This window comes from Typopeltis vanoorti, chromosome 7 (genome assembly GCF_054136105.1).
Source record: "Typopeltis vanoorti isolate ZY-2024b chromosome 7, IOZ_Tvanoo_1.0, whole genome shotgun sequence".
Classification (NCBI taxonomy): Eukaryota; Metazoa; Arthropoda; class Arachnida; order Uropygi; family Thelyphonidae; genus Typopeltis; species Typopeltis vanoorti.
The window spans coordinates 53,683,803-53,700,000 of NC_143555.1; the positions used below are offsets into that span (position 1 = coordinate 53,683,803).

At 39.2% G+C, this 16,198-nt stretch overlaps 1 protein-coding gene across 1 annotated transcript; it reads right to left on the reverse strand.

Moving 5' to 3' along the window:
* Positions 1-15,087: 15,087 nt before the first annotated feature.
* On the reverse strand, positions 15,088-15,960 carry LOC150104681 (protein CFDP2-like). The gene has a single exon (XM_090395606.1). The coding sequence runs from the start codon at positions 15,958-15,960 to the stop codon at positions 15,088-15,090; it is 873 nt and encodes a 290-aa protein (XP_090251732.1).
* Between the last annotated feature and the right edge of the window lie 238 nt (positions 15,961-16,198).

Genomic DNA, 16,198 nt, shown 5'->3' on the forward strand with positions numbered 1-16,198 from the left:
GATAAACCTAAAATACTCCATTTCAGTCTTTTTAAATTTTCCTCGACTAATTGTAATTTTCTAGGTCGGTATAGTGATCTTATGTTGAAGGTGGCTACATGTTTCACATCCTTGGCTGACCACATTGCTGATTTCTCACCTACTCTATGTGGTCTTTTAGTAGGTGCGTCGGTTGTTCCATACGCAGTAGCACTATCTTGGTTTGTAGACTTTCTCCTGCTCATGAAAGTTACTGGCATAATAATGTAGCCAGCTTGCCATGCCTCTGCTACATCCTTTGGTCCACGGCTCTTTATTCTTTATTCAGAGCAACTCATTTGGGTTTCCCCCATCTGCCACCCGGGGGACGCGCCTGGTAGGAGTGTGGTCTCCCCCAAGGCTCATATTCAACTGACAACATATTTATTATACCGAATCTTAAAATTCTTAACATTCCTTGCATTAACAACGTATTCTGGTAATGTGTTCCATTCAATGATAATTCTCCATGTAAAAAACCTACTGCTCAACCTTCACCACACTTTTGCATAACTTTCAGGGATGGCCTCTGGTTTTCCTTCTCGCATTCTACTCTTTTTTATAATCCCATCTAGATTTTGGTTGGCATACTTCTTTTCATTATTCAGTGTAGTGACTGCATGCACATATCATATTATACCATGTTTTTTGATGGCAAAAACTGTAGTTAATATTGTAGTGATTAGTCTATGTTGTAATTCAGTTGGTTGGAAAGACCTGGGTTTGATTCCCATCCATGATGTGAGGAACCTTTATCTGGTCTCGTTGGACGAGAGGCAGGGGCATGCTGGCCATATGTGCAATGTGTGCGATGCACACCAGGATAGTAAAGGTGCCAAAGAGGAGGAAATACTTTAAAAAAACGTTTTTTTAAAGTGATTTTTTTATTGGAGGGGGTGGGTAGGGGCATCAACTAAAGTTTTGCACACAGGCATCAGACACTACTGACATGGTACTGGGTATAGGGGCACCAAATAAAGTTTTGCACACAGGCACCAGACACTACTGGCACGCCCCTGACAAGCGGTCAGTAAGCTGGTCTCATATGAGGTAGAGGGTTTTTTCACCAGGAAACTCAGGTTTTTTGTCCCTTAGAACAGGTAAAATGGCCCTGTGAACACACACATACAAGGATCTGCAGTCATGAATAATTACAACAATATGGAAGAGACAGGGTCTTCCAACAATCTCCTTACACTTGTACTCAGTCAACCTCCTGAATAGAGACAACACATGATGATGATGAATTTTCTTAAAAAACTATGGTATGAATAGCCAACATATAAACTTTACCACTAGACTTGGCATTAATTCTGATGTGTTATTGTGAATGTTTACAAATAATCATGAGTACCTTTTAAAGAGATCTAATACTTTTATAATCCAGGAGTATTCATAAAAGTTTGGTACCAAACACATATCTTGGAAAAAATTTCTCATACCTCTGAAAAAAACACAGTTTGCAGTAAGCTGGCCAGGGATGGCTGATTGTATAATGGCATAGATATTTGTGAAAGTCTTTTAGGTAGTAGATGAATTTCATCAATTGGTATGAGACAACCATATAGCTTACTTGTAGGTATAAGTAGCTTCTGAAAGTACTGTACAAGTAATAAACATATGATAGATTTACTGCATTTCACAGGTGGAATTCACATTAAAAAATCCTATTAACTATTTGACAAATTTGCCATACCTCCCTTCTGGCCTCCATCATCATCAAATTCCTGACATTTACCCTCAAGGGGTGTACACGATATGATAGTACTACAGGAAAAATTTACATCATTACTAACTTCCTATCTACAATTTTCCTCCAAATCAGTCTGTTACCTGTGAAGACTTCAACATTGGAGTCTATTACCTGTCAAGACTCCATCTTCCCTCCTTTTATTTCAAAATTATAGCTTGCGTTATTGAGAAGCAGCCACCTAAAATGTGATTATATGTTGAGTCCTTCATGATATCTGCACCATTAAAAAAAGCCAGACCTCAACAAACTGAAAAATACTGCACAGAAACCTCCAAGATACAAAAATTCGCTTTCAGAGAAGAAATGGTGACATTGTTTTTTTTTTTTAGTGGCACTTGAAATGCATGCTGATTATTTTTGACTTTCATGGAATCTCCCCACATATCACACTGTTGTGCTATAAGCTTTGCAACCTCTTGTATTGGGTGTTGATATAAAAAAAAAAATGTAATCCCTCTCATTAGATATGGGTGGAGTGTTCTAAATATATTGAAAACATAACTCATGGACCAATGGGGTCACAAAGGGCTATCCACTGGACAGCAAGGGAAGTGGCTCTCCTATGGTCTTTTTCTGCTTATTTTAAGTCACAAAAAAAAATTTTTTTTCCTGTTTTCTTTGTTATGTCTTGAATAATTCTTCTTTTCTTCCTACCACATGAATGCTACTAACGTATTTGAGGAATACTGACCTGTTTTTTCCAGCTGAATTTCTAAATAGGGATAAGTATGACTCTTTAGCTTTGGGTTAGTGAAATACCTAACCCTGGTGCAATTGGGTAATGATTGGAGATTCTATGATAGGCCAACTCTCTGTCCGAGTAAAAATGATGCTGCCGTGAATCTCAGGGGAGAAAAAGGAAATACTGGCAGGTCTTTTTTTTTTTTTTTTGGCAATGACTTTGCAAGAAATGGACAGTCTTGTACGGGACATGGAATATACAAGATGTGAATACTAAATGTAATGAAGGGATTTAGGAAATAGAAAAACAAAGTAGATGTTATGATCCTGAAAGAAGAAAGGTGTGAATTATGAAATATTAGGTAGATATTCACATTTATGGAGTGGATAAAAGCAGAAAGGCCAAAGCTGGAGTATCTGTCCTCATGAAAAGGCATCTTCATGTGTAGCATAAGTTCTAATAATTAAAAAATTCCAACCCACATACTTAAGAATCAAGCCAGTTGGGAAGAAGTAAAGAAAAGGTTTATGAAAGTAATTCTTAAGTATGTGGGGTTGGAATTTTTAATTATTAGAACTTATGCTACACATGAAGATGCCTTGCTTAATGAAATGGAAGATCTAAGAAAAATGAAATAGATGCAAGTAGTCAAGTTGGTAGATGGAGTGATAATATTTTTGTGTTGTGGGCATGCTAATGACAATGGATGTAGTTTGATTCAGGTGTGTGAAAATGAGAGGTGTCAGGTCCTAAATGGCTATTATTAGCACAGAGATGTACACATGTTTACCTGAACCCAACCAGCAAAAGGTCTGAAATCAATAACCGATCTGGTTACTCTTGTCCGGTTAGAAGACAAGAAAGAATGGCAATAGTGCAAGATGTGAGACAGGAGGAATAATATTGTGTGCCATAAAAGGGTGATAAGAAAGGATCCTATGGAAAAGAAGAGAATTTTATATTTTCAGAAAAGGCCCTAACAAGGAAACTGACTATGAACATTTTTGTTGGTGTGAAAACAAGGTGTTTAGTCTGGTAGACATGATTAAGTATATGTCAAACAATCCAGTAATAGAATGAGTCAGAGAATGGGTGATTTTTGGATAAGAAAATAATCTCTAAAGTGTAGATTTATTTTAGAAGGCCTTGGATCCAGTATTTTCTAGTTATGTAATGTTATTTAAAGTGTATATGTTATTTTAGTTTTATGTATATTTTTTGTATTTGGCCTTGAGTCAGTGATTTTCTGGATTCTAAAAGAAACAGTTAAAAGTCAGTGCACCAATCGGAATTGAACCTTGTGTAAATAATAAAAGACGCTCAGAGTGTAAAAAAGTTTTTCATCCCGCATACAGACAAATCAGCCTTGAGAAAACACGAAATTTACATACAAAAAAATACTGGTGGTAGGCAGTAGATGGCATTGTTGTAGATGTGATAATAGTAGTTGGTGAATTAAGTGGTGAAGATGGAGAGTTGTAGAGTAAGTGCCCTCCTTCAATGAGTCTTGGACTCCTTGGAGGTGTCATGTAATAATAATATGATAATCCACACTGGCAAGGAATTTGATACACTCTAGGGTGGGCTAAAGGCAGAAGTTTATCTTTAGCTCAGCCTAGAAAAGTAGATATCTTGTTGATAGGACAGAAGGACACTTATAGGCCAACAGATCTAAGTAGTTTGGCTTTACTTTCTTACACTCCTTTAACATAAGGAATGGTCCATCATGTCATTCCCTTTAACATTAGGATTGGTGACACAATGGACCACTTCTGTATCACTATTTTGAAGAGAGACAGATGACAAGGAAACTAATTATTAATTATCTTGTTGATAAAACAATGATTCAGTAAAGCCATTAGTAAGGAAGGTGGACTTGATGTGATTTATTTCATCGGAGAGCAGCAATTCAGTGGAGCAAAGAGAGTGTGCTCAAGAGGGCTTTATGTAGCATGCTATCACCACCAGACATTGTGTTCTTCGGAAGAAAATTAAGGTTCTCCATGAAAATAATAATCTCCTGGAATGTCTGTACAAAGGGAGTTGTGAGACCTTGATACACTGACTGCATCTAAATTATTATTATTATTATTATTAAGAGAGAGCTCCAGGGAGTCAGAGACGCATCGAGGGAGGCCACATACTACACACACCAGCTATCATACTTATTCTTGAATTCATTCACACTGCTTGCACTCGCAACATCCAATGGCAATCTATTCCAATCACGCACCACCCTCTGAGAGAAAAATCTAGCCCTCACACTCTTCTTGGTGGCCTTCACTCTCAGCTTTCAAGGATGCCCTCTCGTCCCTTCCCCACCCTCCATAAATTGAAATCCTGTATGACCCTTTCAGAAGTTTGTAAGTCTCAATCATATCACCCCTCTTACTCCTGTTTGCTAGTGTCTGCAGTCTACAAATTCTCAATCTGTCTTCATAATCAGTATTCCACAATCCTGATATCATTTTTAACACTCTCCTTTGTACTCTCTCCAATATATCAGAATCACAAAGGAAACCAGGAGACCAGACCTACGCACAATAGTCCAAGTGAGGTCTTATCAAGGCCTTGTAAAGAGGCGGTGAACGTTCGTTTCAGCATTGCAATTATTTTTTTAGTTGTATTTGCAATCTTTGCCACATGGCCCCTAAACTTCAACTTCCTATCTATTAACACTCCAAGATCCCTAGCCTCATCAGTTTCTTCTAGCCTAATCCTACCAATATAATACGACATTGGATATCTAATCATGCCGAAGTGAATGACTTTACATTTACTGACATTGAACTGACACCCATTTTCCCATGCCCACAATTCCAGCCTATTCAAATCGTTCTGCAAAGACTGCATATCAGCAGCATCAGCAAATAACTGTATGTCGCTTGTCAAATCCTTCCCAATATCATTAATGTACAGATTGAATAACAGTGGACCAAGCACTGATCCTTGTGGTACACCACTTGTTACCTTAAACCTTGCAGACTCAGATCCCCTGTATACCACTTTTTGATATCTGTCAATCAGATATCAAAAACCAAATATAACCCAAACCCATTTTCTCCAATTTATGCAGCAGTCTGCCATGCTGTATTCTGTCAAAAGCCTTAGCAAAATCCAAAAGTATCATGGTGTATCCATTCGCCTTGTCTAGTTCAATGGTAACATTGTTATAGAATGTGAGCAAATTGCTAAAACACGACCTTCCCTTATAAACCCATGTTGTTCATTGCAAAGTAGATATTCACCGTCAACCCATTTCTGAATGCGGGCCCTAACCAATTTTTTCAAAATATTCACCACCACTCCTGAGATACTAATTGGTCAATAGTTGGATACATCGGTCTTTGCACCACCCTTGTGCAATGGAATTACCATGCATTCCTCCCATTCCTGCAGAATCTTCCCTGTTTTGAGACTCATATTAAACATCCTGGTCAAAGGAATGGCCAGTTCAGCTGAACACTCTTTTAGCACATGTGCTGATATTCCATCAATCCCTATTGCTGAATTCTTATTCAGTTTGTGCAACAGCTCTAATACCTCAGCCTCACACACACACACACACACACCTGCATTTCTTCATCTAGTGAAGAGGTAACAGTGAGCTCAATGTTGTGTTCACCAGGTTGATAACTTTTAACGAAATAGGCACTCATTAACTGAACAACCTCTTCTGCATCTGTAACCCTCACACCATCTGGATTTAGAAGGGTTATTCTTTCATATTCATTCTTTCTTTTACTTGCAGCATATCGATAGAATTCTTGTGGGTTGTCTTTAGCACGCAGAGCCAGTTTCTTTTCATAATAAGACTTTGCTTTCCGTACAACAGCGGTGACTATTCCAGCCTGCTGCTTATAATGTTCATAACAGATGTCATCCTTATGCAAATTGTATTCCTTCCACATCGTCCTTTTCTTACTAATCTCTTGCTTAATAAGATTACACATTCATTTGACTCCTACTCTATTTATTCTTCAAATTCTCGGAACACATTCTGATATCGCATCATTTAAGTATTGTTTAAATGCTTCCCATGCACTGCCAATATTCTTTTCATCCAGAAACCGATCCCATTCCACTGAACTCAGTTGGTCATAATTTCCTGCTTTGTAGTTCAACATATAACATTTTCTTAGTCACTTCCCAAGTGAGTACCACATGATCACTGTCACCAACTGGAGGCAAAATAGTTGTCTTTAACTGAAACGCCCTCTGACACTATAATCAAATCTAACACTCTTTGACCTTGAGTTCCTTCTGTCACATGATACTTGAGGAAGTTGTCCTGCAACAGCTAAATAAATGCATTTTCATTCATCTCATGAGATTCTACTGCTACCCAATCAAAATTTGGATAATTAAAGTCTCCCATTATGATTACTCTTTTTGCATTCACCTTTTCTATTTGGTGATGCATTTCTTCATCACCAGCAACCGATCCACCAAATCTGTAACAACACCCCACTATGTAATTTGTCTTGTTAGATCCCACCTCACACCAGATGGCTTCAAACTCACTGCCACATGAAATATTGTTAGTAGTATTACTACATTCATAGGTCTCAACTCTAACTGGATTTAAGTCATCCAATATCATTAGCAGCACGCCCCTCCTCTCCTATCCACTTTATCCTTCCTAAAAATACTGTACCCATGACACTCGATACCAGTTAGTAAGTCTGATCCTGATAGCCAGGTCTCACTAATTCCTCCAATCTGAGGTCGCAACATATTGACTAAGGCAACAAACTCTACCCCTTTGTTTCTGATACAAAGATTCCTCTCATCATGACAAGAATTGAATTTTGGGATTTTCAAATCGAAGTGCGCAACGTACCATCATTCTTCCAACTGCAGTACGGAGGCACACCTATTATTATTACGTGACACTTTCAAGGAGTGTAAATTTCATTGAGGAAGGACACCTACTCTACAAATCTCTATCTCCACCACTTAATAAACCAACTACAGCGAACCGCCACTGCCATCATCACCTATACTAATGCCACCACTAGTAGTTTTTGTCCATTAATTTGTGTGTGTTCTCAAGGTCGATTTGTCTGTGTGTAAATAGAAACAATGGGCTTACATTTTATCTCTTATGGATAATTCTTCTTCACAATTTCCAGAGTGAACTTAAATTTAATTATTTTTTATATTTTTAATATTTAATTATATTATTTATTTGTTATTAAATCTTGTTAAAGTTATTTTTACTAGAACCTTAATATAATTAGACCGTGATGCTCTACATCACGTACATGCAGTTTGAATGTGTCACTGTTGAATATAACTGTTAATTATACCAGTTTCCATTCTTGTTGTTTAATTTAGAAGTCATACTGAAAATGTCCTTGATAATAAGGACAAACATTTTATACTAATAAAAATATATACGTAAGTAATCCATTTTTGGTTATTTATTAACAAGGGGTATTAAACTGCCATATTTAATAGAGAAGTGAGATTGTTGGATGATAAAGGCATCCTGATGGGAATAGAAATGGAGCAATATGATGCTTTTCATGAAGACGGGGGGGGGGGGGGGGGGATTTATGGTCAAAGCAAGTCAGGCTACAAGGCCAGTGTATTGCATTTGCTAGTTTGTCTGTTTTGCAGAATGAAAAAACCTGAGTTTCTGAGGGAAGAACTCTGCAACCTCCATATGAGACTGGCTGACTGACTTAACTTCAGCTAAAAAGCCCTTATAAAGGATCTTCACATCTTAGATGGGATTTTGAGAGACAACTATCTCAGACAGTATGTAACATGGGACACACAAGGCTTAAGCGTTTTGGATTTGATCATTTTATCAGAGGATGTTATTATAAATGAGGTGTCAAATCTCTCTCTCCAGTTGGTGAGAGAGAATGACCATGAAATGATTACCTGAGTGGTTGCCAGCCTTGAGAGGACTTCCGTGAGGAAAAGGTATTTGTTTAACTACAAGGCTGTGATTATGAGAAGCACAGGAGAGACAGCTCAGAGCTGTAGCATGTAATACGGACTTGAGTGGAAAGATGATCAATACTGCTTAGGTGATATTCAAGAACTATCTAGTAGAAGAAATGTCTAAATGTATTCCAAAGGTCATTAAATAATTAATTAATTAAATAATTAATATTTAATTATAAAGATTAATAAAGATATAATAAATATAATAATAAATAAATAAATAAATAATAAATATAATAATAAATAATAAAGATTAAATAAGATAGGTTGTGAAATGGATGAATGAAGAGATTAAAAGCATGCAGTACCAGAGACAAAAGACATTATGGAGACAAAATAAGAGGAGTGGTAATAATCAATTTCAAGGAATACAAAAAACAAGCAAGGAGAGTGACTCAGTTGGTATGGGTAGCAAAAGGTCAGTATGAGCAGTAGTTAGCTAATGAAGCCAAAAAAAAAAAAATCCTACGGAGGTCTTTTGATATGTACAATTATGTATATATATATATATATATATATATATATATATACATAATTGTACATATCAAAAGACCTCCGTAGGATTTTTTTTTAGGATATATATATATATATACATTCTACCATAATTGTACAAATATGTACATATTTGAATGGCATAAGCATAAGGACAAGTGCTGCGGAGTATATAGGTTGAGATATTTAATGAGCATTTCATAAAGGTCTTTCATCCTTGTTTGGAGAGTTTGACAGCAGTGGATGATGAGGCAGGACTGACTGTGAGTGAGAAGGAGATATGTGGGAAATTAAGCAAGCTTGATATTATGGGAGTTAATATATCACTGCATATTTTAAAGAAATGTGCCAGAGCGTTGACATATTTGTTTATTATGAGTCTTATGTTGGGTCAAAGGAGTAGAAGGAAGACAAGATTGTACTGCTTCATAAAGGAGGTGACAGAAGTCAAGCATCAAATTATGTGTGTCATGTGTTGTGGTTAAAGTGTTGGAAAAACTGGTGAGAATCAGGATCCAGAATTTGGTTGACAACAATGGTATTATCAAAGATAATATATCATCGAAGATAATATACAGTGGTATATTATCTTTGATGGACAGCATGGATTTGCTAAAGGGAGGTCATGTTTTAGTAATCTACGTACTTATTACAATAAGATGACAGCAGCACTAGATGTGGGAAATGGATTAGGTAATGGATAAACTTTGCAAAGGCTTTTGATAGATTGCTGCATGATAAGTTGATAGACAAACTAGAGCAGATGGGGCTGGATTGGAGACTGGCTATCTGATAGATATCAACATGTGTATGTGGGAGCAATATCCCAGAAGGGGAAAGTCACTAGTGGTGTGCTTCAGGGATCTGTTTGGGGCCATTACTGTTTAATTTGTATGTAAATGACATTGGGAAAGATTTGAATGGGGATATACAGCTGTTTTCAGATGATGCAAAGTTGGGACAAACAATGAGAAGTAAATGTTGTGAATTTACAAGAAGACTTAAATGAGGTGAATTGAGTGGTGGAGACAGAGAGTTGTAGAGTAGGTGCCCTCCTTCAATGAGCCTTTGGACTCCTTGGAGGTGTTACATAATAATAATAATAATAAACAGACTGAGCGAATAGGCATGGGAGTAAGGATGCCAGTTCAATGTTGCAAAATGTCATCATTATCATCATCAAATTCCTGCCATGTACCCACCAGGGGTGTACAGGATATGAAAGTACTATTTGAAAATTTTAATTTTTCACTTTGGTTTACAAAAAAATTGTAAACCAAAATACAAAATGTTGCAAAATGAATGGTTTGAAAATTTGGAAAACAAAGATGAGATGTAGAATTTACTCTTGGTGGGGGATATATTGTTGGAAGTGGAGGAAATAACAGATCTTGGGATGATGGTCAAAAAGGATGAAGAGAGTCCAGAGGCAACTGACCAAAATAGTTTCTAATCTCTGGAATGTTGAATACGAAGAAAGGTTGAGACAATGAAATTTGCAGAGTCTAGTGGATAGGAGGAAGAGGGATGATGTGATAGAGATTATACGAATTAGTAAGAGGTTGTTATAGGATTAATGTTGAAGAGGTGTATCATGAAATGGTGGGAGAACATCCCTGGAAGCTGTATAAGGAAGGTGTGAGCAAGGGAGTAAGAAGCACATTTTTTGAATGGAGATTTGTGAATGATTGGGATGCACTGCCTGAAAGTGTGGTGTCTGCACAGAATTTGAATGTGTTTAAGGTGCAGTATGATGAGCTGCGTTTATGACAAAAGAGACCTCCTTGATGAGTCTGTGACTCCATTAGGTCTTGCGATAGTAATAATAATAATAATAATTATTATTATTACAAGCAACCCCAAGAAGTCCTTAGACTCATCAAGTAAGGCCCTAAACATCATGTCAAGAACTATCCAACATATGTGCAGTATCTATCATACACTACTTTGAACTCATTCACAGTCATGGCACCCACAACAGACTCTGTCATCCTATTCCACTCATTCACTACTTTCCAAGCAAAAAACCTAGTTCTAACACTCTTGCTAACTACACTCTTACTCAGTTTCCATGGATGGCCCCCAGTTCTTCCAACAACAAACCTGTTCTGAAAAATTTCCTCTGAATTAATCTTGTAAAAACCTCTGAGTAATTTGAATGTCTCAATCATATCATCCCTTTTCCACCTATCAACCAGTTTCTGTAACCCACAAATCTTAAACCTGTTCTCGTAAGTTTCATCCCATTGACCTGCTACCATCTTGGTCATTTGCCTCTGGATCCACTCCACCACCTCCTCCTCATCACCAAGAAACCCTGACGCCCAGATCTGTGCACAGTAGTCAAGATGGGGTCTTATCAAGGCTCGATAAGGAGGAACAATAACCTGCATGTCTCTGTTCGTCAAAGTATTCAGTAATCAAGTGCTTTGATGAGATGCTTTAGCCACTTTTGCTATGTGCCACCTAAACTTTAACTCCCTATCCACTAAGACTCCCAAGTTTCTAGTTTCGTCAATTTCCTGGAGTACAGTTTCACCAATATGGTATATAGCTGGTAATATTTTCAATTTGCCACATTAAACTGACATTCATTCTCCTTTGCCAATCTATCCAAATCATCCTCCAAAATTTTGATACATCTGTATTAACTATTGCTCTACTTAACTTTGCATCATCAGCAAACAACTAAACAGTTCTTCTCAGATCCTTTCCTATATAATTAATGAACAAATTAAATAGTAGCAGTCCAAGAACAGAACCCTGCGGAATGCCACTAGTCACAGGCATTCTTTTAGACTCTAGTCCTTAATAAACTACTCTCTGATATCTCTCCATCAGCCACCCTCCTATCCTTCCTTATGTGCTGCAGTTTTTTAATGATTAGAATTCCATGTGGTATCCTGTCAGGCCTTTGCAAAGTCCAGCAGTATCACTGTAAACCCATTACCTTTATCCGGGTCAGCCGTCACTGTATTATAAAACATGAGCAAGTTACTGAGGCATAATCTACCCTTCACAAAACCATGCTGTCACCCCCCCCATACAGTATCCCACTTCTATCTATCCATTCCTGCATTTTGCTTTTGATTAATTTCTCCAAAGCATTGACAACGACTCCTGATTATGCTGATCGGTCAGTAATTTGCAACAGCAGTCTTGGAGCCTCCTTTATGCAATGGAACTATTTTCCCCTCTTTCCATCCACTCAGGACTAACCCAGAGCTGAGACATATATTAAACAATATGGTCAAGGGTACTGACAATTCCCTCGCCACTTCATGTAAAACTCAAGCTGCTATACCATCCAATCCCACAGCTGTATTCATATTAAGGTTCTGTAATATGCTATGCACCTCCATTTCATTTACCTCAGTTCCCGTATATGCATTTGTCTCTCTCGTTCCTGCAATATCACCACCTGGATGATATACTCTTGCAAAGTGTTCACTTAGTCATTCTGTTATTTCTACTGATTCAGTTACCTCCCTACTATCAGCATTCCTTAAAATTATTCTGCCATATACATTCTTTCTTTTACTTGCAGCGTATCGAAAGAACTGTTTGGGATTCTCTTTAGCCTGCATTGCTAACTTCCTTTCATAATCTGCTTTTGGCTTTTCTTACCACACTAGTTACCCTTCTGGCCTGTGCCTTATACTGCTCTTGTGCCTGCAGGTCACCTTTCTCCTTAAATTCCCTCCATAATTGTTTCTTTTTTTTTTTTTTGCAGCTTCAGCTTGATGATGATATTCATCCATTTAACTCCCACTTGATTTACTTTACTTTATACAGTCTGCCATTACCTCTCTCAAACACTCCTGCCACTTCCAATGCACTATCAACACTCAGTTCTCGCAATTTTACATGCCATGGAACCAATCTAAGCAATCTCCTAATCTTGTCATACTTACCAGCCCTGTAATTCCACATATACTTAACTGAAAATTCCACACATTTGGCCACCTCCCAAGATCACTCTCACCAATTGGTGGCAACATGGTCATATTTGTAATAGACAAATTCTCAGATGCAACAATTACTAGATCAAGCACTCTTGAATCCCTAGTATATTCCATTATATGCTATTTCAGGTAATTGTCCCTTAGTACATTTACATTACATTAGCCAGGCGCTATCAGCCCGGGGGGACTTTTGGCCTCAAGCACCACATGTCACCACTGGGCACAGTCCTCTGCGACTGTCCACCATGTTCTGATCTCCAGACCGACAGCCTGCAGGTCTTCCTTCTCCCTGGCGGCCTCCCTGATCTGGGTCGGGCCTCCCACACTTGTCTCACAGTCCTTTTGGGGCCCATACAGTATAGATGCCCCCAGCCACTGAAGATGCCGGGCTCACAGCTCCATCAAGACGTCTGCTGAGTTGTATAAAATGTGTATGGCAGCATTGGACCGCATCCTCCAGACTCCGTCTGCCATGACCCCCTCCATAGATATGTCATAGCATCTTGTTCTCGAATACTCTCAGGTGATCGACTTGTCTTGCCGTGAGAGTCCACGCTTCAGCACCGTAGAGGAGAACAGGCCTGATCAAAGTCATGTATAGTCCCGCCTTTGTAGTCCAAGACAGCAAGTGCGAGGCAAAAAGGGGATGCACCTGATAATAGGCCACGTTCGCAGCATTTACCCAACTCTGGACATCAGCCTCAACTTTGTTGTCTTCAGTCACGAAAGAACCTAAGTACCTAAATACCTTCATCCTCTCAAACTGTGCAGCTCCCTCCGGATCTTGAGCAGCATTGCAACTCATAAAAAGGTATTTTGTCTTCTCGGAGTTTATCTTCAGGCCAACTTCTTCTGCAGCTTCTTCAATAGCAGTAACCAATGGCACTGCATCATCCCATTGATGCGCCATGACATTCAGGTCGTCCGCGTAGCCAAGAATCCTAACTTGCACCCCCCCCCAAGTCGACTCCACCTGCCACTTGCTGTGTGTTTCTAATTACTTTTTCCAACACTAGATTGAAGAGAGCGGGAGAAAGCCCATCACCCTGCTTCACACCGGTCTGTACTTGAAACGGGTTCGACAGGTCACCTTCTGCTTTCACTCTTACTCTTGAACCAGCTACGCACACCTGCACCATTTTTTGGAGTTTTCGAGGAATTCCCAGCTCTTCTAACACCTGCCATATTTTTGGGCATATTATTGAGTCATAGGCTTTAGAAAAGTCTATGAAAATATTATGAACTTCCCGGTTATATTCCCAGCACTTTTCAAAAACTTGGCACAACGTGAAGAGTTGGTTATTGTAGAAGGGTTCCTCCTGAAGCCCGTCTGGTAGTCACTCTTCTGCATATGGTGTGAGGCATATTGGCATGATGTTAGACAGCACCTTGTAGCCAGTCGACAGCAGTGAGATGCCCTATAGTTGCTGCATTCAGCCTTTTCTCCTTTTTTATATACTGGAGGTGATCAGCAATTCCTTCCACTCATCCAGCAGCCATTCTTCTTGCCAGATCATCAAGATGAGCCAGTGCAGCTGCTCCAGCAGGATGTCCCCCCCCCCACCATTCTTCAGGAGCTCTGCTGGTATGCAGTCCACTCCTGCAGCCTTATTATTTTTCAGCATGCGGATAGCACGAGTAATCTCATTAAATGTCGGCTCTTCAATAAATGGTTCAGCAGTTTGATAAGGAGTATAATCCTCCGATATTGACATTCCAGCATTGACATTCAGCAAGTTTGCGAAATATTTATGCCACCGCTGAGAGCATCTTTTGAGTTTGTTAATAGATTTCCACTCTCATCTCTTATGGTTGCCGCTTGTGTCTGACACACCTCGCATGGCTTTGATCATCCAGTACATCTCCTGTCCATTATTCGTCACCCTATTTCTCTCTATACTAGCCACTTTCTCATTAAGATACGTCCACTTTTCCCTGCATAGACATATATTCACCACTCTTCTCACCCTCTCATATGCAGCTTTCTTCCTGCTATTAGCTAGGTAGTTCAATAGTGCTTCCCTTTGTTTCACTACAGCTTCTTCACACTCTCTATTAAACCATGCTTTTCTCCTCTTCTTTCTCTTTCTCACAGTTCTCGAGGCAGCTAACGCAGTCGTATTTTTGATGGTGTCCCACATCCCATCTGGATCATCCTTTTCCTCCTGTAACTCCCCAAAATGATTCTGCAACTCTAACTGGAAAGCCAGCTTGCCTTATGCTGTTTTCAACTTGTCCAGGTCCCATGCTGATCGTATGGTAGGACACGCGGGCTTCTGAACTGCAATTCTATGCCTGAAATCGTAGGCTACCTGATAGTGGTCGCTATCACCATCTGCTCCTCTGAAATTTCTCACATCCAAGATGGAGCTGTTGTGACGTCCATACACTAGTACATGGACTATTTGGTTAGCTGTTCTACTGGCTGGCAATCTCCAGGTCTGTTTGTGGATGTCTTTATGCACAAACATAGTGCTCTTTACAAAGCATCCCATAGCGGCAGCAAAACTCGCAAGTTGGATCCCGTTATCATTGCACTCCTCATGTAGGCTCTCACTACCAACGAAAGGGCGCCACACACGCTCTCTCCCCAGCTTCGCATTGAAATCTCCCACTACTAACTTGACGTCATAGGACAGTAGATTAGCACAAATACGCTCAAGTACTTCGTAGAAACAATCTTTCGCTTCCTCCGAGCTCTCTTCCATAGGCACATGACAGTTCACAATAGACACATTTTGAAAACATCCCTTAACTCTTATAGTGCACAGCCGATTGTTCACAGGTTTAAAATCTAAAACATTACACAAAAATTTATCACTAACTAAAAACGCAGTTCCGAGTACTTTTCGTCCTCTGTTGTCACCGCTATAGTATAGCGTGTACCCCTGATTGCGGGTCGAGCCATGTCCCGGCCATCGCGTCTCTTGTACAGCACAAAGTCCAATTTTATACTCTCGTAAGACATTCGTCACATTAAAAAGAGCTCCTTCTTTCACCAAACTTCGTATATTCCAGTTCCCAAAATGATTAATAATCATCGTCGCAAAGGCGTCCGAATTCCGAGGCTTCTGTGGTGCTCGTTTCATAACCAATAGGGTTTTTACGGGGGGGGGGGGGGGGGGGGTCCCTCGCTAACCCTCCCCTTATATTAGGATTCCTTAACTAAATTGAGCAGCATAGCACTAGCGACAGAAATCCTTAAGCAGTTGTTGCATGCAACAAAGTACTCTAATAAGCTTCTACTCAAATTAAGCTTAGTTGCTCACACAGTCTCTACCACTACAGTTTCATAAAGTATACTCACTAAAAACCAATAGACAATTT